The sequence below is a fragment of the Beta vulgaris genome, chromosome 1 (assembly GCF_026745355.1).
Source record: "Beta vulgaris subsp. vulgaris cultivar EL10 chromosome 1, EL10.2, whole genome shotgun sequence".
In the NCBI taxonomy this organism is placed as follows: domain Eukaryota; kingdom Viridiplantae; phylum Streptophyta; class Magnoliopsida; order Caryophyllales; family Amaranthaceae; genus Beta; species Beta vulgaris.
Genome location: NC_079202.1, coordinates 29070480 through 29095951, shown reverse-complemented (window position 1 = coordinate 29095951; position 25472 = coordinate 29070480). Strand labels below are relative to the sequence as shown.

Here is a 25472-nt window from a genome sequence, read left to right as displayed (position 1 = left end):
CCTATCCTACAAAATCCCAAACACCAACCCAACCCACAAATAAACCGCGCCCCATTTCCCTTTCCTAAACCTCTCTAACCCCATTCATTTCCCCACTCCCTGACATTCAAAACCAACACTCTCCTTTACTTTCTCCCTCCTCTTTCCTAAACCCTAACATGGTGAAATGGAAAACTACCCGATGGCCACCCAAGAATCCGCCACCACGATCCCTGCTGCGTCTTCACCTCCTCTCTCCCCAGATCCACCCACTCCACCACTATCTCCTCCTCGCGCCCCTACTCCTCCTCCTCCACCTCCACCACTATCTCCCCCTCGCCACCCTACTCCCCCTCCACTACCACCCTCCGGTTCTAATGCCTCTAACCGCAAAAAGATCGTCGTTTGAAAACCCCCTACATAAAAATTCGTGGTCAAGAAAACCCCTTACAAGAAATCCATCACCTGAAAACCACCCACCGTAACGAAAACTTCCACTCGAAAAAAATTGGGCTCTCCTCCACCATCACCTTCTCTCTCATTTTCTACTCCACCATCGTCACCGTCTACTGAGCCTACCGGTTCCACTCGTCGCAAAAGCAAATCTTCCGCTGATGCCGGTACACCTTCCTATGCCCCTTCTACTTTCAAACGTCACTTGATCTCTTCCTCCACCACTGGCGTCAAAATTTTACCCGGACGAGTTTTTTCGAAATCTTGGATTTCTACGGCTGAATTTCAATTTTTGTTCGACTCTCTTCAAACCCAAGGTTGGTTACAATTACTCTGTTTTAATGATGCTATTTATGAATTAGTGGTAATGGAGTTTTATCAATCTCTGGTTGTGACTGATAATTTAGATCTTACGGCTACTGTAAATGGAATAGAAATTCATATGGGTGTTGACAATTTGGCTCAGATTTTAGGAGTAGAAAACACTACTATTACTCGCACCTCTAAGGGATCTACTTGCCGGGATATTATGAGCGACGGTATGTTAAGCCGTATGGAACCGTGTGCAATGGCAGGAGAGTTGTTAAAGAAATACTTTTTGGAGTTTCAACCTAAAGAAGCTTGTGTGGGATGTATAAAGATACAAGAAGAGGTTGGCCAAGTGAAGAACAACTCCTGGCACGTGAGCGAGCATGTGACAGGCTTGCAGCATAGCAGCACCGACAAATCATGTCGGCTTTCTCTCTGATTCTAAAACCAACCCCACCTTGATCTTGGTTGTCTTTTTGTGCTTTTTGAAGATGTCAAAAGGGGGAAAAGTGACATATAATATTCCATTTGTGCTAGTAAGATATTTCATGTTATGATAAGTGGTTTAAGTATAATGAGCTTGTTGTGGTATGCAAAATTGATGTTATTAATCTATTTATGAATAAATGATAAGGGGAATAATAGATGCATATGTTAAGGGGGAATGCATACATTAAAGGTGAAAAAGTGATTACTTGATAATATTATATTTAGGGTTTGTCATCATCAAAAAGGGGGAATTTGTTGTGCATGTGCATGTGCATGTTAAGTTTTGATGATGAAAAACAATATAATAGTACGAAATTTTGTAACAGATGGTTGAGAAAGGAATAAATAAATGAAGACTTTGAAGAAATGAAGAATCAAGATTGAAGTCCAAGTTTATATTTCTAAGTTTAGTTACTTTATGCAAAGTGTAATGTACTTGATTTCCTAAGGCATAGAGTATAGCATTGTTCGAGTCAGTTGAGTAACTATTCTACGACTGTAATTGCCCTCTAAATTGCTTGAATAAGAAGCACACATTTAAGGATCTTTTCTTTCTGTAATTTCATAATTATAGAGAGTGGCAACACTTAGAGTTAGTAGTGGGGGAGTCTTATTGTATCAAGAGGTTGATATTTTAGGATTCAAAGAATTTGAGTTTTGGTTCGTGTGGACGTAGATCTCAGAGGTGAGATTGAACCACGTTATATCTTGTGTTTGTGTATTAATTTCATATACTTTTAGTTTTAGTTTTCGCAAAAACTCAAATCAGAGATTTACGAGTATTTCGCACAGTGCCATAACAGAGATTTTGCAAAAAGCGATTAGATTTAGTTACTCAATTCAACCCCCCCCCCCCCCCTTCTTGAGTGTCACCTTGTGTTCCAACATTATGAGTAAAAGATAATCATAACTTAGAGAAGGATTTTCAATCAGAATATATGCTATAAATGGGATTGAAAATTAGTTTCATAACTCACGTTTTCAGAGAGAAAAAATCGGAGACATTAAGAGCTAAAAACAGTCTCCTAAAGCACAGAGTATAGGACTGTTAGTCAGATTGAGTAACTATTCGAAGTTTGTAATTGTGCTCTATTTGCTTGAATAAGAAGCACGCTCTTGAGGAATCATTCTTTCTATGATTTCATAATTATAGAGAGTGGCAACACTTAGAGTTAAGTGTTGAGGAGCACTACTAGGGTTGGTAGTGGAGGAATCTTATTGTATCAAGGGTTTGATATTTTAGGATTCAAAGTAATAAATAGTTTGGTTTGTGTGGACGTAGATATCAAAGGTGAGATTAAACCACGTTATATCTTGTGTTTAAGTGTTGATTTCATTTTTTTATGTTTAGTTTTCGCAAAAAATCAAATCAGAGATTTACGAGCGGATAGCACAATATCTGGCACAGTGCCGTAACCAAAGCTTTGGGAAAATCGATTAGATTTAGTCACTCAATTCAACCCCCCCCCCCTCCTTCTTGAGTGTGACATTTTTTTCCAACAAGTGGTATCAGAGCAGGATATTCTCATAAGATTAATCTCTAGAGAACATAAATCATGAACATGTAAGATGACTCTCGAGAAAGACCCTCCATGTGTCCAGTTTTCAATGAAAAAAAACTATGGATGACGGAAGGCTAGGATAAGGATCTACATCCAAGGATCGGACTATGAATGCTGGAAAATCATAAGGAAATGACCGATCCTTATCAAAACCAAAGATGCTGAAGGAGAGATGGTTGACAAAGATGAAGATGACTATAACTTAGTTTACTATAAAAGACGAAAAAGACTTCAAAGCTATGAGTATTCTCTAATATAGAATTGGACCTATTAAATACTCAAGGATATCGGCTTGTACTACAACAAAAGAAATATGGGACACGCTAGAATTGACCCACGAAGGTATGAATGAGGTAAAACAATCTAGAATAAATTTGTTTGTCCAACAATATGAATTGTTTACTATGAATAAGGATGAGTCTATTGAAGAGATGTTCACTAGATTTACACTAATCACTAACGAATTACGTTCTCTAGGCAAAACATATACTTCTAAAGATTTAATGAGAAAGATGTTAAGAAGTTTGACAAATTGATGGCTCCCAAAAATAACCGCTATTCAAGAAGCTAAAGATTTGACTAAACTTTCACTAGAATAACTTATTGGTTCATTAATGACTCATGAACTTGTCTTAGATTCTAAAACTAATGAACCAAAAAGTAAAGGTATAGCCTTGAGAACTGAATTGGAAATTGAAAATAGTGATACTGATGATGATATTGATTTTCTTACAAGGAGATTTAAAAATTTTCTCAAAAAGAACAAAAACAACAATCCTAGAAAAGATGAAAATTTCAAAGGTAAGAGTACTACCTCTAACTCTACGAAAAGTGCTACTAATTCTGGTTGTTTCAAGTGTGGTGAGTACGATCACAGGATAAAGGAATGTCCCTTATGGCATGATGAGAAGCCTAAAGAAAGAGGGAGCAATCCAAGAAAGAATTTTAAAAAGTTATGATAGTTGTCATTTAGGGAGATTCGAATTCTGGTGAAGAACAGTCAGAGGCATAGTGTCATGAATCAAAATTATGTCTGAATGTTGTACAGACATCACTGAGAAGGGCACAGTGCCAGGACGACTCGAGCTTGTGTTTAATGGCGAAAAGTTCGAACTCCCAAGATGAAACTGAAGACAGTGAGGTAAGTCTTCTTTCTCTAAAACCTTCAATACATCTTTTATCAAATAACCAACTTGTTACTTTGCTTGAAATATCATTGATGATTGTCAAGAAATGAATGATGATTTTTCAATCATGAAAAAAGAAGTGAAAATTTTAACTAAGCAAAAGATTGGGTTGGAACTTGAATATAAAGATCTCTTAAAAGAACATAAAATACTGATGAAAAGGATTGATGAACAAGAGAAAATTATGGAAGAGAAAGATACTACTTGCTAATGAAATCATAAATGACACAGGACCATACATTATGCTAGAAACTAAAAATTCGAGTCTTGAAAAACAAATTGAATCACTAAATCATGAATTAATAATTGAGTTAAAAGAATCAAGAGAAAGATCCAGAATCGTCCAACTCATGCTACCTCATGATGCTAAGTTAAGTGAAGAACTTGATAAAGTGAAAAGAGAATTAGAAATTTCGAGAAAATAAATAGTGATCTAAATACTTCTGTAGAATTATTGGAATCACAATTGATTATTGCTCTAGAAATGTATGAAAAGTGGTCATATGGTCTAAAAGCTCTCGATTATTTGTCTAGTACAACCAACAATCGAAACAAAACTGGTTTAGGATATACAGGTCAGCAACACAATGTACGGCACAGTGCTAGAAATTTCAAAAGAGACTTTCGTAAAAGAAAATATGTTGATCTACCTGAATATTTGATTTGCAACTTTTGTGAAAAAAATTGACTCCTTATGGATAACTGTAATATCAAGAAAAGGAGTTTTGCAAAAAATGTAAAGAACGTAAATCAAATATGGGTTAAAAAAGACTTGTTAGAAGCTCAACGAAAGACAAAGGGACCCAAGCAGATCTGGGTTCCTAAAACTAACAAGTGACCTTTTGGCAGGCAAACTTGAGAGGAAGCAGCCTATGGTATCTTGACAACGGCTGCTTAAGACATATGACTAGTGATAAATCTCAATTTCTCTCACTAGTAGCCTACCATGGAGGGTGTGTTACATTTGGTGATAACAAAAAGGGATAAATAATTGGTATTTGAAACTTCAGCAAATCCCTAACACACTTCATAGAGAATGTGATGGTGGTAAGTGGTTTGAAAAATAATTTGTTAAGCATACCACAATTGTGTGATCAAGGTAGTTATGTTGAATTTCATGCATGAATGTTTTACAAGATAACTCGTGGCTTTGGGATTAATTTCTAGAAATTTGTTAAGTATTATGCCTATAGTCCTCCTTTAAATATATTGATTAGAGTGTTGATGCATGTCTTGGTAAAGTTTTGTGAATAAAGGTTCACTTGATATAAAAGGACTCGTAATGGTCTAATGATATTGTCCTAATGTCACGATCCTAAGTTGCCGAAATAATGAGCTATATGATCCTAAGTTGCCGAGTTTTTGAGCTATGAAATGCAAATTCTTTCTCCTACAGAAAGCTTGATATTTAGCCCAATATTCATTTCTATCTATGAGTTTGACATTTGTGCCTCATTATTTTTTTCTTTCGTATGTCCCACATATCTTCATTTCCCTATTATTATCCTTCTTTTCTTCACACGTTCATCCAAAGTTCAACAAGTGCTTTTAATCTTGATTCATGGTATATGGAGCATGGACATATTCATAAGATAGTGAAAGAAGAAGATGCATCGATTAAGATGGAACATGAAAAGGTTGGAAGAAACACTAATGCGTAAAAAAAAAAAATGAAAGCACTGCTTCACACTACACAAGGCACAGTGCCAAGAGATGTACCTAAAAGGAAATGAGGTTCGAGTTAACTTATTTCGCCTTTGATCTCTTATTGATTGACTCTAGTAATATTGTATGGGCTGACTCTCTTTTCTAAAAATAAAATAAAAAAAAGAAAAGAAAAGTAAAGGAGAGTAAGACACTTGTGTTAAATAAATCTTAGAATTCAATTCACAGATGAGAAAAAAATTATTATCAAAATTTTGAAGGTCATCATTTTGGATTTCAATATATTCAAAGACTATTATATTGGAAATGGAATAGAATGTTCAGTGGCGCAGTAACACACCCAGTGCCACAGTGAAGAAAGTCTTATGATGTTTATGTGCGGAAGTTGGAAATCTGAAAAAAAAAAAAAAAAAAAAAAAAAAGAGGGGTTTAAGAACTTGTTGAGCCAATTGCCATTTCAAATCTTCAAGCTTGCATTACCCATCTTCATCTTACTTTTTGAGCTATCAACCACGATCCTTCATGATTATTTCTTGCTTCATGAATTCGGATTGTGAATTCGATTATATTTTTGCTTAATGACTTTAGAATGTGATCAGACATAGCACCAGCATCCTTAGTATTTATTGCTTGAGCTACTTGCATTATTTTAATGACTATAATATCTCACTAATGACTCGCTAAACATGCATGTCGATGCTTTTCTTTTTGATAATGTCAAAAGGGGGAAGATGGGTATAATACTTAGACTATTGAATGAAATTATCTTGGTTACCATGTTACTTGTGAAAGTATGTGAATGATATTATGTTACTTTCCCTAATATGATTAATGGTGCATATTTTGAGGGGTAAGCATTATTTGTTTGTCATCATCAAAAAGGGGGAATTTGTTGTGACTTTAAGTCAATGTTATATGTTATTTTGATGATGATAAACGATTTGTGCCATAACTTGTATGAGTGTAACAGTGATCTAAGAAAGTCATGGAAACTGGACGTTCGTGAAAGATTGAAAAACTTAAAGATATGGAAGCTTAGATTTTGTTATACTCTTAATTATATAATGTAAAGTATTGGAACCTTGTGCTAAAATTTGTACTAAAATTAGAAATGTGAAATTCGAATGGTTATTTATTTTCTTAGAGTTAAGAAAATAGGTAAGCATATTAATTTCATATATCAATATAAAAAGGAAATCTTAGTTTCGAAATTAAGATATTAAAGAAAATGTTTTTAAAAAGGATTTTATAAAAACATATTCTAGAAAAAGAATTTTAGAAAAATGGAGTTTAAAAATATTTTGTAAAAATCGATTTTAAGAAAAAATATTTTATAAAAGAATTTCGAAAGCAAAATGATTTTTAAGAAAAAGAAAAAAGGAAAACTAGTTTGTGATAAACTATTTTGATAAAAAAGATTTCAAAATAAATGAGGAATATGAGATAAAAAGGAAATCAAATTGGTTATCAAGATTATGGATAAACATTGATTTAAAGAAAACTTATCTTTTTTAAATAAGAATAAAGATGAATAGGATAAAGTTTGTTTTCTCAAAAGAAAAGGTTTTATCCCTTAATCTTAGGAGTAAAGATAATCATAACTTAGAGAAGGAATTTTTCAATCATAATGTATGCTATAAAAGGGATTGAAAATTAGTTTCATAACTCAAGTTTTCAGAGAGAGAAAATCGGAGATATTAAGAGCTGAAAACAGTCTCCTAAGGCACAGAGTATAGCACTGTTCTAGTCAGATTGAGTAACTATTCGAAGTTTGTAATTTTCCTCTATTTGCTTGAATAAGAAGCACACTTTTGAGGAATCATTCTTTATGTTATTCCATAATTATAGAGTGGCAACACTTAGAGTTAAGTGTTAGGGAGCACTACTAGGGTTAGTATGTAGTGGGGGAATCTTATTGTATCAAGGGTTTGATATTTTAGGATTCAAAATAATAAAGAGTTTGGTTTGTGTGGACGTAGATCTCAGAGGTGAGATTGAACCACGTTATATCTTGTGTTTAAGTGTTGACTTCATATTGTTTTAAGTTTAGTTTTCGCAAAAAAATCAAATCAGATTTACGAGCGAATCGCTTAGTTCCTAGCATAGTGCCATAACCAAAGGTTTTGCGAAAATCGATTAGATTCATTCACTCAATTCAACTCCCCCTTCTTGAGTGTCACATTGTGTTCCAACATAACCTCATAAAATTAATGTATTTGAGTTATAGGCCCAATCAATATTGTCCTATTAATCATATTTATTCTCTAGCAAGAAAATATAATTACTAGAATAATTAATATTATTTTTATAATATAATTTCTATTTATATTTGGTAATTGCCTGGATATCTAAGTCTCTAAGGACATATTCCTTCATCTAGCGTACTTTAGATTATTTGAAGTAATTCATCCACAGTTGGAATTGTTCTCATCAATTTTTCTTTTCATATTTTATTATCTTTTTATTTAAATAAACAAAATCTTTTTACGTTTCTTTGAGATTCTATTTACCTTCATTCCCGTTAAAAAATATTATCAATCACTATAATTTGAGACAGAGGGAGACAGGATGTATTACATTATAATCTTCGAACCAACTATTGTTCTTTTATTGCTCCACAAAAACATGTAACAATCAAGGCGGTTGTAGATATAGACAAAGCTAAGGGTATATGAGGCATTTCAGTTCATCCTCTAGAATTCTTAGTCTATACCAACTACATGAAAAGAACAAACATAGATTATCAGCACCAACTGCATGAAAAACAAGCATATATCTTTAAGTAAATGCAAGGTGAATAACCTCAGAAGAAGAGGCTAGGAGACACCTGGAAGTTTGTAAATGACGGTTCAACAACTAGCCTTAGCTTATTTCATAATTATTCGTACTCCAATTTGATTTCACCGCCTATTACCTACTACTCCCATTGGCCATTGCATGTCCTCCCTCCTAATTGTGATTTGCACCTCCACATTAAGAGCAAATATAAAAACTATTGGAAGCTGTTAGCATTCTAAACCAATTAGGAAGCAAGCCCTTTTTATACATTATGGGATCCCCATCTTGCTATCATTTGCTTGAAAAGCTTGGGTTACGCAAGATGATGAAGACAACGCCATCCAAGGGTTTTGTGATCCGAATCAATGTTATCTTGTTTGCTTTTTTTCTCGTTGCATATTGCACTCTCTTCCTCCGGCCATTCCCGTCAGCATATCAAGAAAAAGTTGCGACGTCAGTCCTCATACGGTGCTCCTTACGCGAATGTCATCATAAGGTAAGGTGAGCCTACTGTATGCAGTCGAATGACCGCCTTCATATACTGATCTATGAAGGTGGATTAAGTTTTCTAAATATATGCTTATAAATAGAGTATAGAAAACAAATGGTTTCTAAATAAATGCCCCCATTCACTTTATCATTAAAAGTTCATAAATATTAATCCTATTTCTTCACTAATATATATGTACGAATATATCATTATATGAAATTTATGATTCATCGCAATATATATATTTTCAAAGATTTACTTCTTTCGTTCTGAAATAAGTGAAATATATCTCTCTTTTATGTGAGAGTTTTTTCGGAGAAATATTTCACTTATTTCATAATAGATAAAGTATAATAGTTGTTAACGATTAATTAAAGGCATAAAACACGAATTTACACGTATGGCAAATAACTTGAGACACGACCACAGAGTATATTGAAGTTTTCTTTTACAATCTGCATTGGTACTTATTAACTGACTCCTTATGCCATTAGCCATATGTGTAGATACACCCGTTGTTATCCTAAAACTCATCAAATAATTAATGTTTTTTTCCTCAATTTGGGCAACTTCTGATACGTTTTATAGGCAGAAGATGGCGTAAAAATGAAGGCAGTCTTAGAAGAGCAAGGAGTTGTAAGTCCTACAAAGCATACTCAAGTAAGAAGAGAAAAGCCAAAATTCTTAAAAGAGATGGGAATAAGAGGAATGAAAATTGCCGCTGTAAACATGGAGGACGAAGATCTCAGTGAATGGGAAGTAAATGGAGATACAATTACACGAGTTTCATTCGAAAAGGTCTCGGAGCTTTTCGAGTGGAAGTACCTCTTCCCAGAGTGGATCGACGAGGAACAAGAGAACGAAGGCTATGTATGTCCTGAAATTCCAATGCCTACGTTCGAGGAGCATGGAAATCTCGATATCGTGGTGGCGAACTTACCTTGTAACTTCCCGGAGAAAGGGTGGGCGAGGGACATATTTAGACTACAAATTCATCTCATAGTAGCAAATATGGCGGTAAAAAAAGGAAGGAGAGATTGGTATGGAAGGACAAAAATAATGTTGTTGAGTAAATGTAGGCCAATGTTGGATATGTTTAGGTGTGATGATTTGGTAAGGAGAGAAGGAGATTGGTGGTATTATGAACCAGATATGGTGAAACTTCAACAGAAAGTTACCTTGCCTATGGGTTCATGCAGGTTGGCTTTGCCCTTGTGGGGACAAGGTATGTGTTTATACTCCTAATTAAGCCAAGTTTAGATTAATTATTTACTTATCATCATCATCATGCTCAATTAGTTGTTATACATACTATGCATTTGAAGTTTGTTGTCTAAGCAAATTGGTGATGATTAAGGTAATGACAGTTGATAAGATTGGTTGGTGGTGACTATGCATCAAAACTTTGATTTTGGGATGGCGAGAGTAAAGCTCACCTTTTGCCAATAAAATTTATCATATACTTCCTTAGTTTTATATTGTTGCACCATTTGCTTTTTCATATTTGGGTAGACGTTTCTTTAAACATTAATATCTCTAATTGTGTTTAAGTAAAAATTATAAAATTTGATTTTTGAAATCTTTACATTCAGATGAATCTAACAAGACCCCACTAAACTATGCTTTTTCTTATATAGTGATCTGAGATAACTTAATAAAACTGATTGATATATAATGTCAAAAAGTAAATAGTGCGACTAAAAAAAATTAGTGTTACATTAATGAGGTCATTTTGGTCACTTATCTTATAATGTCCCCTATGTTTTATTTTGTTAACTTATAATTAACTAAGGGTCTGTTCTCTTCGGCATAAAACAGCTGAATTGAACTGAATTGAACTGAACTGAACTGAATTGAATTGAACTGAAACTGAAATGAATAATGATATGTGAGAGTAAAAGTATTGTCAAGAGCTGAACTGAACTGATCTGAACTGATCTGAACTGAGCTGAACTGAACTAATCGGAACTGATCTAAACTGAATTGAACTGAACTGAACTGAACTGAAAATAAGATGGGGAGAACAAGCCCTAAGTAGAGCTTTCCAGATGATAATAATAGCCACTTAAGAGAAGATAAACACTTACTTCTTTTGTCCCCTAGCTTTCAATCGTGATCAGAGTGTCAAATAGATTCTATAGCCTCATGAAAATATTATTTTCCTAAAATATTATGTTATTAGTTTATTTTTAACTTCTAAAATACATGGATTGCTGAAGAAGTTTCCTAGTGAGACCTTAAAACTATTTTCATTTTTGATAGTACTAAATTTGTTTCAGACGTATTTTTTATAAATAAAAAAAGGAAGTCACAAAAAGTTTTCTGAGTTGCTTTCCCATAAAAAAAAAACTATGAATTTTTGCTCAAAAAATGGACATGTATGGTTTCAACTTTCAATTATAGACATTTCATCATTTTCAGTTCCAATTAAGGATTATAACTGAGCGGTCCAATTTATGCATCAATAATCCCAACTATTGAAGTAGAACTATCTCCAAGTGATTACAAGTAACCAATAACTTGTTGAATTGGTTATATTATTTTTTGTTCCAATTTTTTTTTCCTTCTCCTCTATTCCCCCTGTTCTACTCTCTTATTTTTAATTATAAATTATTCAAAATACTAAAACTTTTTGAGCAACTGTTACTCTATCCTTCCCTAAATACTATTTTCATTTATTTTGGGCATAATATTAAAGAAAACTTAGAAGTGAAACCTTATTAAAATTTTAAGTTGGTACATTATCATAAATTGTTTATTGAGAAGCGAGAATGTGAGCCACTTTACAAAGTTATTTATTTACGGGTAAGTGATTAATATAAAAAAAAGTGAAAGCTAAATAATATTCTAATTGGCGGACTCATACCAAATAAGAAAATGAGAAATCTATTTAGAACAAACATAAATGAAAAAATACGAACTCTACTTAGGGACGAATTTGAATCGATCATCAGAAGAAGAATTAGCTCAAAAATTAGGATACATTCTAGAAAAATTAAATTTTCATCGAAGAGAAGCAAATGAAAAGCTAGCTTTCATAAAAAATTCTCGTAGAATCGAGGTTGTCATTTTTTTTCAGTCATCAAATCGAAATAGAAAGACAAGTCAAGTAAAGCCTATTATTCCTCGTCTATAAATATCCAAATTATAATATATATAGCGAATATCCCATAGATAGTTCAAACCGTATAGGCACAATAATCAATTTTCGTGCAAATGATTTGTAGAAGAACCTTATCCTTTCTTATCCATTTTGTTATGTAGTGTGAAACTAGCAATTTATATCACAACTCCCAAAGATGGGTTCTTAGAACTGGAGACTTGTGCAACAATGATTGGTCCAAAACCCGAAGCAAACTCCTGACGAGCAACCTGCACAAAAGGGACCCACCCTGGAGGTTTGGGTGGTATTTCCCCCTCCGAAGCTTAAGTCAGATGTCAGGGATGTAAAGGAACTTTTAGAGAGAGAAAGTAGAGAGAGAGAGAGAGAAGAATTTATGACAGAGTAACAGTACTATGCCTGAAAAACGTACCTTTCACCCTGAAATCAAGGACTATTTATACTGTTTAAATGACTGCTGTGCCTTGATGTCACCCTAATTTGGGAGCATCTGATTGGCTAATCAAATTTTGGGACACGTGGCAGCTGTTAACTGGTCAGTACACCTCTACTTTCATATAAAGGTGTAAATCAGACTTACTGGGCCTAAGTACAGTTTTTGGGGCCAGAAGAAGGTCTTTTTAGTACGTTTTCAGAGAAACGTACTTTTAGGCCTGTCACCTTCAGGCCCTTTTGTACTTTTATTCCCCTGCATATATGCCACATGTAGGGCTCAGATGAGGCCACGTGTCAGTACCAGAGCCGTTGATTTTTTAGGCTACAACATTTGCCCCTTAAAAGAGGGAGTTATTATCTTTTGGGCGCCAAGACGGTTAATCTTCCTCTTTTAACCGACCTGGAACTGCTCCTCTTTTTCAAAAAAGAGGCGCCATTTTGCCGGTCTCCACAGGTCAACTCCTATGAATAACGGTTACTTTTACCGGATGAGGGGTCATTTTCACCCCTCTATAAATATGTGCCTTAGTCGCTCCTGGAATCATTTTAACTTTGCTGAGAAATTTTCTAGAGAGAGAGACTCTGCAAATTTTTACTGAACTTTTTAGAGAGAAGAACAACTCCCGTCCAAGCTCTTGCAATTGTTGTTTTGCTCGTCCGAGTTTCAAGTCATCTTCAACATTCGTCCGAACTTTCTTCTACAGGTTTATTCTCAACTCTTTTCTTGATTGCACACATATTTTAAGAAAATGGATTCGTCCTCTTCCTCGAACAATTTGGCCGCTCAAGGGTTGGTGCTAACCCTAGAACAGAGGGCCTAACTTCCTCGGCATCTTCTAGAGTTGGTCCTATCTTGGCCGGGCATGCATTCTTTATCTTTAGCCATGGACGGCAAAGTCAGACGACCCAGTCTTTACCTGTGCAGGGTAATCTGGCGCGCGTCAAGCAAACGGCTCGCATCAGAAGAGGGTAACCATGCCGGCCTCTAGCTCTGAAAGGGAGGAATCCACTGGGCGAATTCCAGCCGAAGGAGAACGAGAGACCCAAAGCGCTCGTCCTGCCTACCAAACTCCTTCTCCTGAACATGCCGAGGAGGAACCAGAAATCAGGGGCTCCCCAGAGGCCAGCCCGTCCATACATAGGACGATCTCAGATGAGCCGAGGACGGCTAGCTCTTCTGACCCTGCTAGTGGCTCAGAGGAGCCATCAACCACTTCGTCTGAAATAAGACGGCGGCTAGGTCCCCTTTCTGACCCTAGGTTCATCCTGGCCGATAACTCATGGCTGGGACGATTAGGCTCGGACCTTAGACCTTTTTCAGTGGTATGCCCATGCCTGGCTACCACTTTGTCCTTCCCGGCCGAGAGGACACTATTTTCAGTGCTCCTCCCGGCCATTTTGCAGTTTATCGGCTGGCATTAGATGCCGGCCTGCGCTTTCCCCTTCACCCTTTCATCAGCCAACTTCTTCAGTATTACGGCATAGGACATAATCAGCTTGCCCCTAACTCTTGGCAAAACATCCTTACCTTTCTGGCCGTCTGCAATTAAAGGGAAAGGACCCTTCTCTGGCCGCTTTCACCCATATTCACTACGTTGCCAAGGTCCCTAGGACCATTGAAGGAAGCTGGCTGAGCGTGTGCAACGTCAAGGATTCTTGACGTCTTGGGATAAGACTTCCAAGATGCACTCATGGAAGGGCGAGTTCCTCTTGTCCAGGCGCCCATAAAGCGGTGGCAAACCGTCTTCGGTATTTTAGCCGGACAACCACAAATACTGGACGGATGGCCTCATACCTGGAACTGGAGAGTAACTCTGCCGAAGAGATGGTGGAGTACTTCCGGTTTCGGAGTATACTATGGAAGATGTTTCTTTCAAGGGTCCGTCCAATTGGATTCCTTTTAAGGAAATGTTTTACCATGACAACTTCCTAGTCGCTGCCGGCTTACGGCAGGACGAGGACAGAGGTATATCAACTAAGAATCTTCCAAGTAAAAATTCTTTAGACTTGCTTATCATTCATCCAACACTTTTTTATTCCCTTTTGCAGATTCAGCCAGGAGCAAACTAAGGAAGTCTTGGATTGGAGACATGAGCTCGTCCAGATTTGCGGATACTCTATGGAAGGAGTACAGTAAGTCAGGTGCCGAAAAGAGGGCCGACACTCTGGTAAGCTATTGTATATGTATACATTTTTTTTTTTTTTTTTTTTTTCCCTGGACGACTTGTCTTCCCAGGGGGCAATTCGTCCAGAGAAACACAGGACGAGCTAAATTCTCAAGAAGCAACTCGTCTAGATTGATTTCTTGACGGCTTGCCTCTTGGGGAACAGTCCGTCTGGAGTAGCATAGGACGAGTTACTCATCGGAATAACAACCCGTCCAAGTTGATATCTTGACGGTTTGCCTCTTCGGGGGGCAGTCCGTCTAGAATAGCTTTGGACGAGTTACTCATTTGAGAAGTAATTCGTCCTGGTTGACACCTGGACGGTTTGCCTCTTCGTGGGGCAGTCCGTCTAGAATATGTTGGACGAGTTGCTTATTTGAGGAGCAATCCGTCCTGCGATATCTTGACGTGCATTCTAATCTTTTCCTTTTTCAGAAAAATGCCCCAACTTCTAAAGCTTTGGCCGAGAAAGCCGCCGCAAAGAAACGGCCGGCCGGCACCAGTGAGGCTCCTCCCTCAAAAAAGGCCAAGGGCTTTACTGCTAAGAAGAGGAAGACCACACGGCCGGTTCCCAAGGTCGTCATCGAGCTACCGGCCAAGGAGGAGGCCAAAGAAGAGCCGGCTGAAGCCGACTCCCGGGCCCTCGTGGCCTATACTGGTCCGGCTGAGCAGCCCACACCTTCACAACCTGACGAGGTTGTCATATTGGAGGATGCTGGACAATCTTCTCAGCCGGACACGGCTGTGGACGGTTCCGCCTTTTCTGGGCCTGTGGCCCAACTCGTAGGCCAGATGCCGGCTGCGTATAGGACGGCTTCCCGTTCCTCTGGTGAGTCTTACTATTCCAACGTAGTTAGAACACTACGGGTTGGCGGGCGTCCGATGAGTCCGTCCAACAAACAGACCGTGGTTATTCCCATCAGGTGTACTGACGAGTCTAACCTTTCAGATAAAGGGAAGGGTCCAGCTGTTGACGGCTCCCCTAGCCTCTCTGACGATGAATCTTCTCCAGCTTTTGGAAAGATGTCTTCGTCCGATCGTGAGAAGCTCAAGACGGAGCTGTTTAAGTGCTTTCCCGAACCTTATATCAAGGGGTTAAGGGGAGCATCGTCTGGGCATGTAGGTTACATGTCTCAGCTTGCTGCCGAGGTACGTCTTTCTTTTTCTAGACGCTTATGTTTTATACTTGACATTTTTTTTTCTTTTTTCATCCGTCCTGACATGCCTTATCCTTTCATGTGTTCAGCTTTTTGCTCGCAGCATGATAACAGAGGACTGGGCAAAGGAGCTCAGAAAAGAAAATAAGAAGCTCGTCCACGATGTGACGGCGGCTGCTGATCATGCCCAGTTTGCTATGGCCCAGCAAGAGGTGCTGCATCAGCAGACCAAGGTTGCATTGGAAAAACGGTCTGCCGAGCTAGAGTCTCAGATCAAAGTCTACCTTCTTCGGTTGACGGAGATGCTGGACGAACGGGCTTCATTGGAACGTGTCCTGACGGACGAGAGGAACTCAGTCATGACGATGGCTGCTGATTTTTTCAAAGAGAACCTCGTCCTTAAGGTCAAGAACCAAGCCCTTCGTACTGAGGTGGCCGAGACCATTGCTGGCGCCAAAGAGGCTATGAACACCGTCATAGATACCTCAAAGGAATGGGCATTGCAAGCTTTTGGCATGATGGCCGAAGAAGAGGATATCCCCGATATGCTCGTCGGCTGGCGTTCCAGGAGGCTTTGCATAAGGCGACTATATCCGGAGCCGACCCTCCCGTTTTTGAAGAATCTTCTGAAGATGAAGAGGGGGAGGACGATGCTGAGGCCCAGGATGAAGAGGACAATGATCCTCCTGCCGCTTAGTTCCTTTGTTGTATCCTGGCCGTGAGCCATTTGTAATTTTCCTCCTTTTGTACTTAGATGAATTTTAGGTTGTAATCATCTTTTTTACATTTATGAAAAGCTATCTTTTTCAATCTCTCTTGTTCTATGCTGTACTGTTTTTGACATATTACCTTACAACCTCATATCTATTACAAGTACAAAAACAATCCGTCATAATATTTGGCTGGTCTAACCAACTCTTTTGGCCGATCTCATCCATTACTATTATTAAGGCTAAGTATAAATGTATCTCGTCAATCATTCTGATCTGACCCAGTAGCTCTTTTCTGGACGTTCATAACCAGATGCTCAAGCATACTTGTAATTTTTAAATTTCCAAGTATAGAAGTTTGCTCGGCCAGAGCCCGGGTTCCGTTCGTCATGGACAAAGACTTAGTTAGTTTATAAATTATGCCCCTATATGCCCCCTTCTTGGACGAAGAGTTTTTATAACTTTTTCCTGTTTAAGAAGGAGTTGAGAAGATAATTGTTAAACAACTTGGACAAGTGGTCTATGCAAGAAGCAACTCGTCCAAGCTAATATTCTGACGGGCTGCTTCTTTGGAGAGCAACTCGTCTGAATGATAGTTGGACGAACTGATTCTTTTGAAAATTCGTCCATCATGAAATAACTTGTTCCTTTACTAAGGTTGTTATTTCGAAGTTTTGTGGCTTTTGGACGGACAGTAAGATACCTTTACTAAGGCGTCTTATTTCCAGCCGACCTTGTTCAGGAGATGTTTAACTCTTTAAGTAAACAACCGGCCAAATCTGACATGCTTTATCCGTTTAAGAATGATAACATGTTCAGCCGAACTCCTAATGAAAGGTGCATTGTCTTTTTGCTTTGTAAAATTAGTTAGCTTTTGACGTTAGTATGTAACTTTAAGCAAACAATTAAAACAAAGTCATAGAGAAGTAGAATTGTATTATATGAAGTTTGCTTGACGGATAGTCAAGGTACATGTCTACATTCTACTTTTTCATTGTAATGCATTAGGAAAAGATTACAATTTAGCTGAGTGCTCTAAACAAAGTATTTCTTCAAAGTGTCAGAATTCCACGTCCTAGGAATAGGACGTCCGTCCAATCCTTCAAGACGAAAGGTACCATTCTGAACGACTTCAATTATCTTATAAGGGCCTTCCCAGTTAGGAGTAAGCTTGCCTAACTCTTTGGCTCGGCCGACCGCTTCCATTTTTCTTAGGACGAGATCTCCCATCTTTAATGGACGTCTAGCAACTCTTTTGTTGAAGTCTCTTGCCATTCTTAACTTATATAGTTGCATCCTCAGCAGAGCATTGCCCCTGACTTCAGGAACTAAGTCCAAAGCCGTCCTAAGAGCTGCCCAGTTAGCATCTTCTGAGTACATCATTACTCTTAAGGTGGGTTCCTCAACTTCAATAGGAAGGACAGCCTCAGAGCCATAAACCATCATAAAGGGAGTCTCTCCTGTGGAATTCTTGGCCGTCGTCCTAATTGACCATAAGACCAGCTGCAATTCTTCTACCCAAAGCCCCTTTGCATTGTCTAACTTCTTTTTTATTCCGGCCGAAAGGATCTTGTTAAAGCCTCCACTTGCCCATTAGCCTGTGGATGAGCTACTGCTGCAAAGTGAGCTTTAATTGCTTGGTCGGCCAACCATTGACGAAGTTGGGTGTTTCAAATTGTGGCCCATTATCAAAGACGATCGACTGGGGCATGCCAAACCTTGTAATTAAGTTCTTCCAGATGAACCCTTTGACATCATTGGTGGTGATACCTCTTAATGCTTCAGCCTCAACCCATTTTGTAAAGTAGTCTACAGCTACTATTACAAATTTCTTCTGGCCGGCAGCAATAGGAAAAGGCCCAAGAATATCCATCCCCCATTTAGCAAAGGGAAGAGGAAAGAGAATGGGCGTCAAGAAATTGGACGGCTTTTGAGGGATATTACCATGCCTTTGGCAACTATCACACTTCTTGGCATAGAGGAGTGCATCTTCTTTTAAGGACGGCCAAAAGTAGCCCGTCCTGAGAGCCCTTTCTGCCAAAGCTCTTCCTCCAATGTGAGAAGCACAAGCTCCCTCATGCAACTCCTTCAAAACGTCCAGACCTTCCTTTCGGCTGATGCACTTGAGAAGAGGTCGATTATAGGATTTTTTGTATAAGGTCTCATTCCATAATTCAAACCACTTGTCCCTAGCTCTCACATACTTGGCCTTAATGGGATCAAGAGGCAGACGGCCAGTTTTCTTGAACTCAATGATTGGACTCATCCACTCATCATCTCGGCTGAGAAACAGCACTTCTCCGGCCTCAATGCTCTTGGCCGCCTTCACCTCCCAAAAGACTGTTCTAGGAACGTCACCTTCGGCCGAGCTGGCCAGTTTAGAGAGGGCATCAGCTTGATGGTTTTCTGATCTGGGCACCTGATCTAGGACGAACCTCTTTAAAGACTTGATCTCGTCCTTGACCAAATTCATATACTTGCTCATGGACGCTTCCTTAGGACCTTGGATGACTTTACCCAGGTGCATGCTTGTTTTCTGTTCTTGCCGATTAGCCACAAAGTGACTGGTGAATAGAATACTAAGTTCAGTAAAATTATTCACTGAATTAGGCGGCAAGTTGTTGAACATTTTTGCGCTACTCCTTTCAAAGTAGCTGGGAAATTCTTAACACCAAGTAGCATCGTCCACCCTTGACATACATCTGATGCTTGTAAGCTGATAGGTGATGCGTCCGGATCAGTAGTTCCGTCAAAAGATCAATGGTTGGGAGCTTAACCTTTGGGAAAGGAGGGGACTCCATGATCCTGACCGAGAAAGGAGTGGGCCAATTGATCTGGAGTGCCGCCACCTGCCCCTCGATGGGTATGTGCTCCTCCTGACGGTACTCTTTTAAAACCGGATTAGATGAGGTGTTAGCTAAGGCTGGACGCCTGTACACCATAGGCTGCAAAACTGTCTTCTCTTGCCTGGGCTGAAAGCGGATGGACCACGGCTTCGCACCACTGTTTCTGGACGGAGCCTTAAAGACGGATCCTTCATATATGGCGTGGAGCCAGAGGCTGAACGCTGCTGCGCTGCCGCCCTCTTGGCCTCCAAGTACTCCCGAGCATCAGTCTCCATCATGTGACCAGTAGGAGGGATATTATCTGCTGGACGGACCACCAGCTTCCAGTCCATCTTCCTCCTAGAATCACTGACTGCCGGCTGCTTTCCTTTGGAAGGCGGCTTAGTCAATTCTGGCCGAGGTGGCCGACTAGGTCCTGGACGACCCTCTTGGGATCGCCCTTTAAGTGGCGCAGCTGCCTCTTCTCTCGGACTCATCTGAAAAAATAGCATGTTGTTCTTAATCTGCTCTTCCATAACAGCGGCCATCCTGGCCTGGAAGTCATTTAACACATTTTCCAAATGACCAGCAGTCACTGGACGGTCAAGATTTTCTTGGATGACTGGAGTTACAGTCCTACCCTCGAGGTGAACGGCAGCATGGCCCTGATCCCTGCCTCGAGGTGGCCTCTCGTCATCAACGGTATCATCCACCTGAACTCTAAAACTTCTGTTCCTTGCCACATTCGAAGAGTGACAGTCCGTCATTGTTGCGTCTCCCCACAGAAGGCGCCAAATGTTATGTAGTGTGAAACTAGCAATTTATATCACAACTCTCAAAGATGGGTTCTTAGAACTGGAGACTTGTGCAACAATGATTGGTCCAAATCCCGAAGCAAACTCCTGACGAGCAACCTGCACAAAAGGGACCCACCCTGGAGGTTTGGGTGGTATTTCCCCCCGAAGCTTAAGTCAGATGTCAGGGATGTAAAGGAACTTTTAGAGAGAGAAAGTAGAGAGAGAGAGAGAAGAATTTATGACAGAGTAACATTACTATGCCCTGAAAAACGTACCTTTCACCCTGAAATCAAGGACTATTTATACTGTTTGAAAGGACTGCTATGCCTTGATGTCACCCTAATTTGGGAGCATCTGATTGGCTAATCAAAGTTTTGGGACACGTGGCAGCTGTTAACTGGTCAGTACACCTCTCTTTCATATAAAGGTGTAAATCAGACTTACTGGGCCTAAGTACAGTTTTTGGGGCCAGAAGAAGGTCTTTTTAGTACGTTTTCAGAGAAACGTACTTTTAGGCCTGTCACCTTCAGGCCCCTTTGGTACTTTTATTCCCCTGCATATATGCCACATGTAGGGCTCAGATGAGGCCACGTGTCAGTACCAGAGCCGTTGATTTTTTAGGCTACAACACATTTGATACGCGCAATTTCTTTTCCCTCGATTTGGCCCGCAATTCAAGCTGTAATATTGGTGTTGTATGGTTTATTGTGCTACGTGTATTATAATAAGTATTAAGGCACACTAGGACTTAATAAAAAAATCGCAATTAATGAGTGTTTCCAGTAAATATGAAATAAAAAAAAAAATTGTGCGCCAGGTAGGGGTAATCGAAATAGAAAGACAAGTCAAGTAAAACCTATTATTCCTCGTCTATAAATATCCAAATTATAATATATAGCCAATACCCCATAGATTTTTTTTTTTTGAAAGAAAGAAAAGGGATTTCATTAATATTTCGCCAAACGGCACTTACAAGTCATTTCTGAAAAACATAAAATTCTAATAGAAATACATATCACCCTAGAAATATAAACATCGCAGATTTGACTTAATTTTGCCTTAATAAAAATCTTCATCTGAAGCAATGCAATCTGTGAGTTCGCTCTGGTTCGGCATACGATCTGCAGATGCGGAAATTTTGGGATGAACGTACTCCAATAGTCTTCCATAATTTTACAGAAGTTGTGAAACCCTAATTCTTCAGGTTGAATCTCGAACTTCAACCAATGAGAATAATTTCTCATACCTAAAAACAAAAGAACCATACTCACAACTCCCATAGGGGAAAGGAGATTTCCAAAACAGAAACTAAAAACCCCATAAAAGGGTTTGAGAAAATCTCATAAAGAGATACTAATTTATTGAACAAAACAAGAAAATGAACTAAAAACTGAAAATAAAAGGGAAAAAGGGGCTTACCATGGATGAAAACATCCATGGCAGCCCCCTAATTGATGAAAAAAGGGTAAGGGAAGCTAGGGTTTTAGAGAGAGAAAAGGAGAGGGGAGGCCAATACCCCATAGATAGTTCAAACTGTATAGGCACAATAATCAATTTTCTTGCAAATGATTTGTAGAAGAACCCTATCCTTTCTTATCCATTTGATACGCGCAATTTCTTTTCCCTCGATATGGCCTGCAATTTAAGCTGTAATATTGGTGTTGTATGGTTTATTGTGTTACGTGTATTATAATAAGTATTAAGGCACACTAGGACCTAATAAAAAAATCGCAATTAATGAGTGTTTCCAGTAAATATGAAAGAAAGAAAAAAAATGCGCGCCAGGTAGGGGTCGAACCTACGACCTTCTGCTTAGGAAACAGACGCTCTATCCACTGAGCTACAGGCGCCATTTATGTTGATATAGGACGTCATATATCTATTGTTTGGTTACAAGCTACAATCTACAAGTTATATATAAAATACTTCATGCCTTCCGAATTTCATACAACAAAGCCACTTTTGTGCATCTCAACGCATTATTTTGATATAAATATATATAATTACATATAAGTAAAAGTTATAACATATTATAAAAGTATGTCACGAGAAAAATCTACTAAGATCTCACTTAATTATGTTTTTCATTATGTATAAATTATATATCTTAGTCAAAGTAAAAAGTGTGAATTGTGAAAAAGTGCACTAGTTACCTTTATTTCATAATAAAAACACAAATTCTTACAAAAAAACAGTCTCACATTAGTGTGGACGTTAGACCAATTGATTTCATGTTAACATTGAAATTAGTTAAACGTTTGGACCTATTAATTATGCTAGTAAAACCATCACATTTTCCCTCAATTTATATTCTTTCTCTCCTATGTCAATTCTCATTTCTCTCTCCTTGCCACTCACCTCTACCAACTCTCATATCTCTCTCCTCTACTCCTCCCGTTTGTCTGTGTAGGCAAGAAATTAAATAATTTGAGTTATGTTGAGAAGGTCCCCTCTAAATTTGAATAATTCTAAAATAGTTTAAAATTTTGGATTCGTTTGAGAAAATAGGCGAAACTTAGGATTATATGTAGCAATTTATGCTAATCAATGTGATATATTGAACTGTGACAGAGGTAAATGAAGTATATGATGTTTCAAATATAGAACAAAGCACCAAAAAAGCCACAAAACGAGAAGCATATGTCACAGTACTTCACTCTTCAGAAAGCTACGTATGTGGTGCCATCACTTTAGCACAAAGTATCCTGCAAACTGGCACAAAACGAGATCTAATTATTCTGATAGACAAAGCAATTTCACTGCCTAAACGAGAAGCTCTTGTTGCAGCTGGTTGGAAGATTCGTTTAATAAAGCGAATTCGAAATCCTCGAGCTGAGAAAGGAACTTATAACGAGTATAACTACTCAAAGTTTAGGCTTTGGCAACTCACAGACTATGACAAGTTAGTCTTCATCGACTCTGATATTGTCGTGCTTCGCAACATAGACCTCCTCTTTCATTTCCCTCAAATTTCTGCTACTGGAAACGATGGCTCCATATTCAACTCCGGAATCATGGTACTCGAACCTTCTAACTGTACGTTTCGCACCCTCATGGGTCTCCGGAAAGAAATTAATTCATACAATGGAGGCGATCAAGGGTTCTTGAACGAAGTTTTCGTGTGGTGGCATCGACTTCCTAGGCGTATCAACTTCTTAAAGAATTTTTGGTCTAATTCTTCATTAGAAGCAAGTGTGAAAAATCACTTGTTTGAGTCTGATCCTCCTAAATTATATTCCATACATTACTTGGGGTTGAAGCCGTGGCTTTGTTACAGGGATTATGATTGTAATTGGGATATTGCTGATCAACATGTCTATGCTAGTGATGTTGCACATAAAAGATGGTGGAAGTTGCATGATTCTATGGATGTTAAGTTACAAAAGTTTTGTGGGCTTACTAAAATAAGGAAGAGGGATTTGGAGTGGGATAGAAAGAAAGCAAACAAGTTAAAACTTAATGGGGATCATTGGAAGATTAATATTACTGATGATAGAAGATTTATTGAGTAAAATTTATTGTAATTTAATGGTCCTCTTTTTGTAGTAATGACATTGTTTCGTTGCAGCAAGACAAATATTAGTAGCCTTTTCTTTTACCTCTTTGATGATTCATTTTGTATTTTTTTTGAATTTATCATTCTATAAAAGCTACATTTTTTTATAAGGTAAGATAAAAAACATTAAGTTATCCTCCTTTCGAGGGTATACCTAATGCGTCAGATACAAGAATGGGAGAAAGAGAAGAATAATTACACTCTGCGATCTCATAAGATGAGCAAACTAGGTGGCCAACATTTGCAATCTAGTCTGCCACTCTATTAGCTTCTCTAAAGACATGCCACAGTTGGAAAGAGTTGAACTTTGTGAGGAGGAGCTTGGAATCTTCAATGATATGGTAACGATTTTCCAGGGAACTGACAAATATAATTTAGAGCATTGATAACCAGTACGTTATCACCTTCTACAATGATGTCTTGAATATCCATTATTTGCAACGCCGCCTTAAGACCTTGATGAAGAGCCGAAGCCTCGGCAATGGATTTTTGCTCATTTTAATCCTCTTTTTCCCCTTTCTTTCCTCTTTCTTCTCCATTTCACCTTTATTTCATTCACTTGATCATTCTTGATCATAGTGATATTTTGCTAGATTTTTAGTCATTTTTTTACCGAATTTCTATTACGTTTGCTTTCACCTTGTTTTGCCATATTCTTAATAAAAATCATTCATAGGCACTAATTTTACTTATTAAGTTACACTGTCAATATTAGTGTACTTTTAATCGTAATGTTATGAATAATCGTATTAGTGAGTTTGAAAAAAGTCAAACTAATATATATATATATATATATATATATATATATATATTAATATATAATATAAATATATATATATATATATATATATATATATATATATATATATATCACGTGGGGTGCAAAAACAATATCTATTTTTAATATAATATTATTAACTTAGTTTTGGACTAACGAACTGCCTAGTACTTCATAGTATTCAAAAGATATGTTCTTTTTAATTTGAAAGGTATGTTGTTCTAATTTCAATGATATGTTATTTCAATTTATATACAAAAGAACACAACTCAATAATAAAACAAAAATAATTCAATATAAAAAAGAACATGAATTTGTTTAACAAGATAATATTTACAGTTCAAAATTGGTATATTCATTTAATTTGAACTGTGCATTCTTCTATTATATATGTTCTTTTCATTATGACACATGTCCTTTACGAATGGAGATTCTACATGCTACTCCCTCCGTCCCAATTTAGTTGCTACATTTTGACCGTAGGCACTATTCACGTCATAACTTTGACTATCTTTTACTCCATATACATAAGAAAAAACATAGTCATGTTGGACCTTGTTTGATTTGTCCCAATTTGTATTTTCCAAATATATAATTTTTATAATTTTTTCATATATATAACTCAAGATATTGGTGTTTGAAGTTGAATCTCGTAAACTGTGAAAAAGCAAATGTAGCAACTAAATTGGGATAGAGGGAGTATTTAATTATGAACCATGTATTATTTTTATCACAAAAAATTGCTTAAATTAAGTTTATCTCTGTACAAGGAACTGTGCCACGTGGTGCTATCCCTTTGACGATTTACTTCATTTACTGCACATATAATAAAAAGATTTAGAATATACATGGTATAAGATTTGATCCCATGACTTCAAACTTATTGCTCCCTTCGTATCTTTTTAATTGTTACGTTTTTCTTAAATGGTTGTTTCTTTTTAATTGCTATATTGTTTAAACTTTCCTTGTTTGGGGATACTTGGTGCACCATAAAGTAATGCATAGAACAAGCACAA

The 25472-nt window shown here is 37.7% G+C and overlaps 1 protein-coding gene and 1 non-coding gene across 3 annotated transcripts; one reads left to right on the top strand and one right to left on the bottom strand.

Annotated features, from left to right (window-relative positions):
* The first annotated feature begins 8454 nt into the window (after positions 1-8454).
* On the top strand, positions 8455-23720 carry LOC104905847 (UDP-glucuronate:xylan alpha-glucuronosyltransferase 2). 2 transcript variants are annotated; one of them, XM_048644825.2, is made up of 4 exons: positions 8455-8918; positions 9501-10137; positions 14518-14636; positions 15069-16081. In XM_048644825.2, exons 1-4 carry the CDS (start codon positions 8694-8696, stop codon positions 15936-15938), a joined length of 1851 nt encoding a protein of 616 aa, XP_048500782.2. In that variant the 5' UTR covers positions 8455-8693; the 3' UTR covers positions 15939-16081. The 2 variants fall into 2 exon arrangements, with proteins under 2 accessions (XP_048500782.2, XP_010692786.1); XM_010694484.4 differs by lacking the exons at positions 14518-14636; positions 15069-16081 and adding an exon at positions 22694-23720 and having other exon boundaries at positions 8459-8918.
* On the bottom strand, positions 21900-21972 carry TRNAR-CCU (transfer RNA arginine (anticodon CCU)). The gene has a single exon. It is a non-coding gene; the product is annotated as a tRNA-Arg (tRNA).
* Positions 23721-25472: the final 1752 nt, after the last annotated feature.

Coding starts and splice junctions, on each gene's coding strand:
- LOC104905847 (XM_048644825.2), top strand. CDS start 8,694: ATGGGATCCCCATCTTGCTATCATTTGCTTGAAAAGCTTGGGTTACGC. Junction 10,138..14,517: donor TTTGCCCTTGTGGGGACAAG/GTATGTGTTTAT, acceptor TCCCTTTTGCAG/ATTCAGCCAGGAGCAAACTA. Junction 14,637..15,068: donor AAAAGAGGGCCGACACTCTG/GTAAGCTATTGT, acceptor TTCCTTTTTCAG/AAAAATGCCCCAACTTCTAA.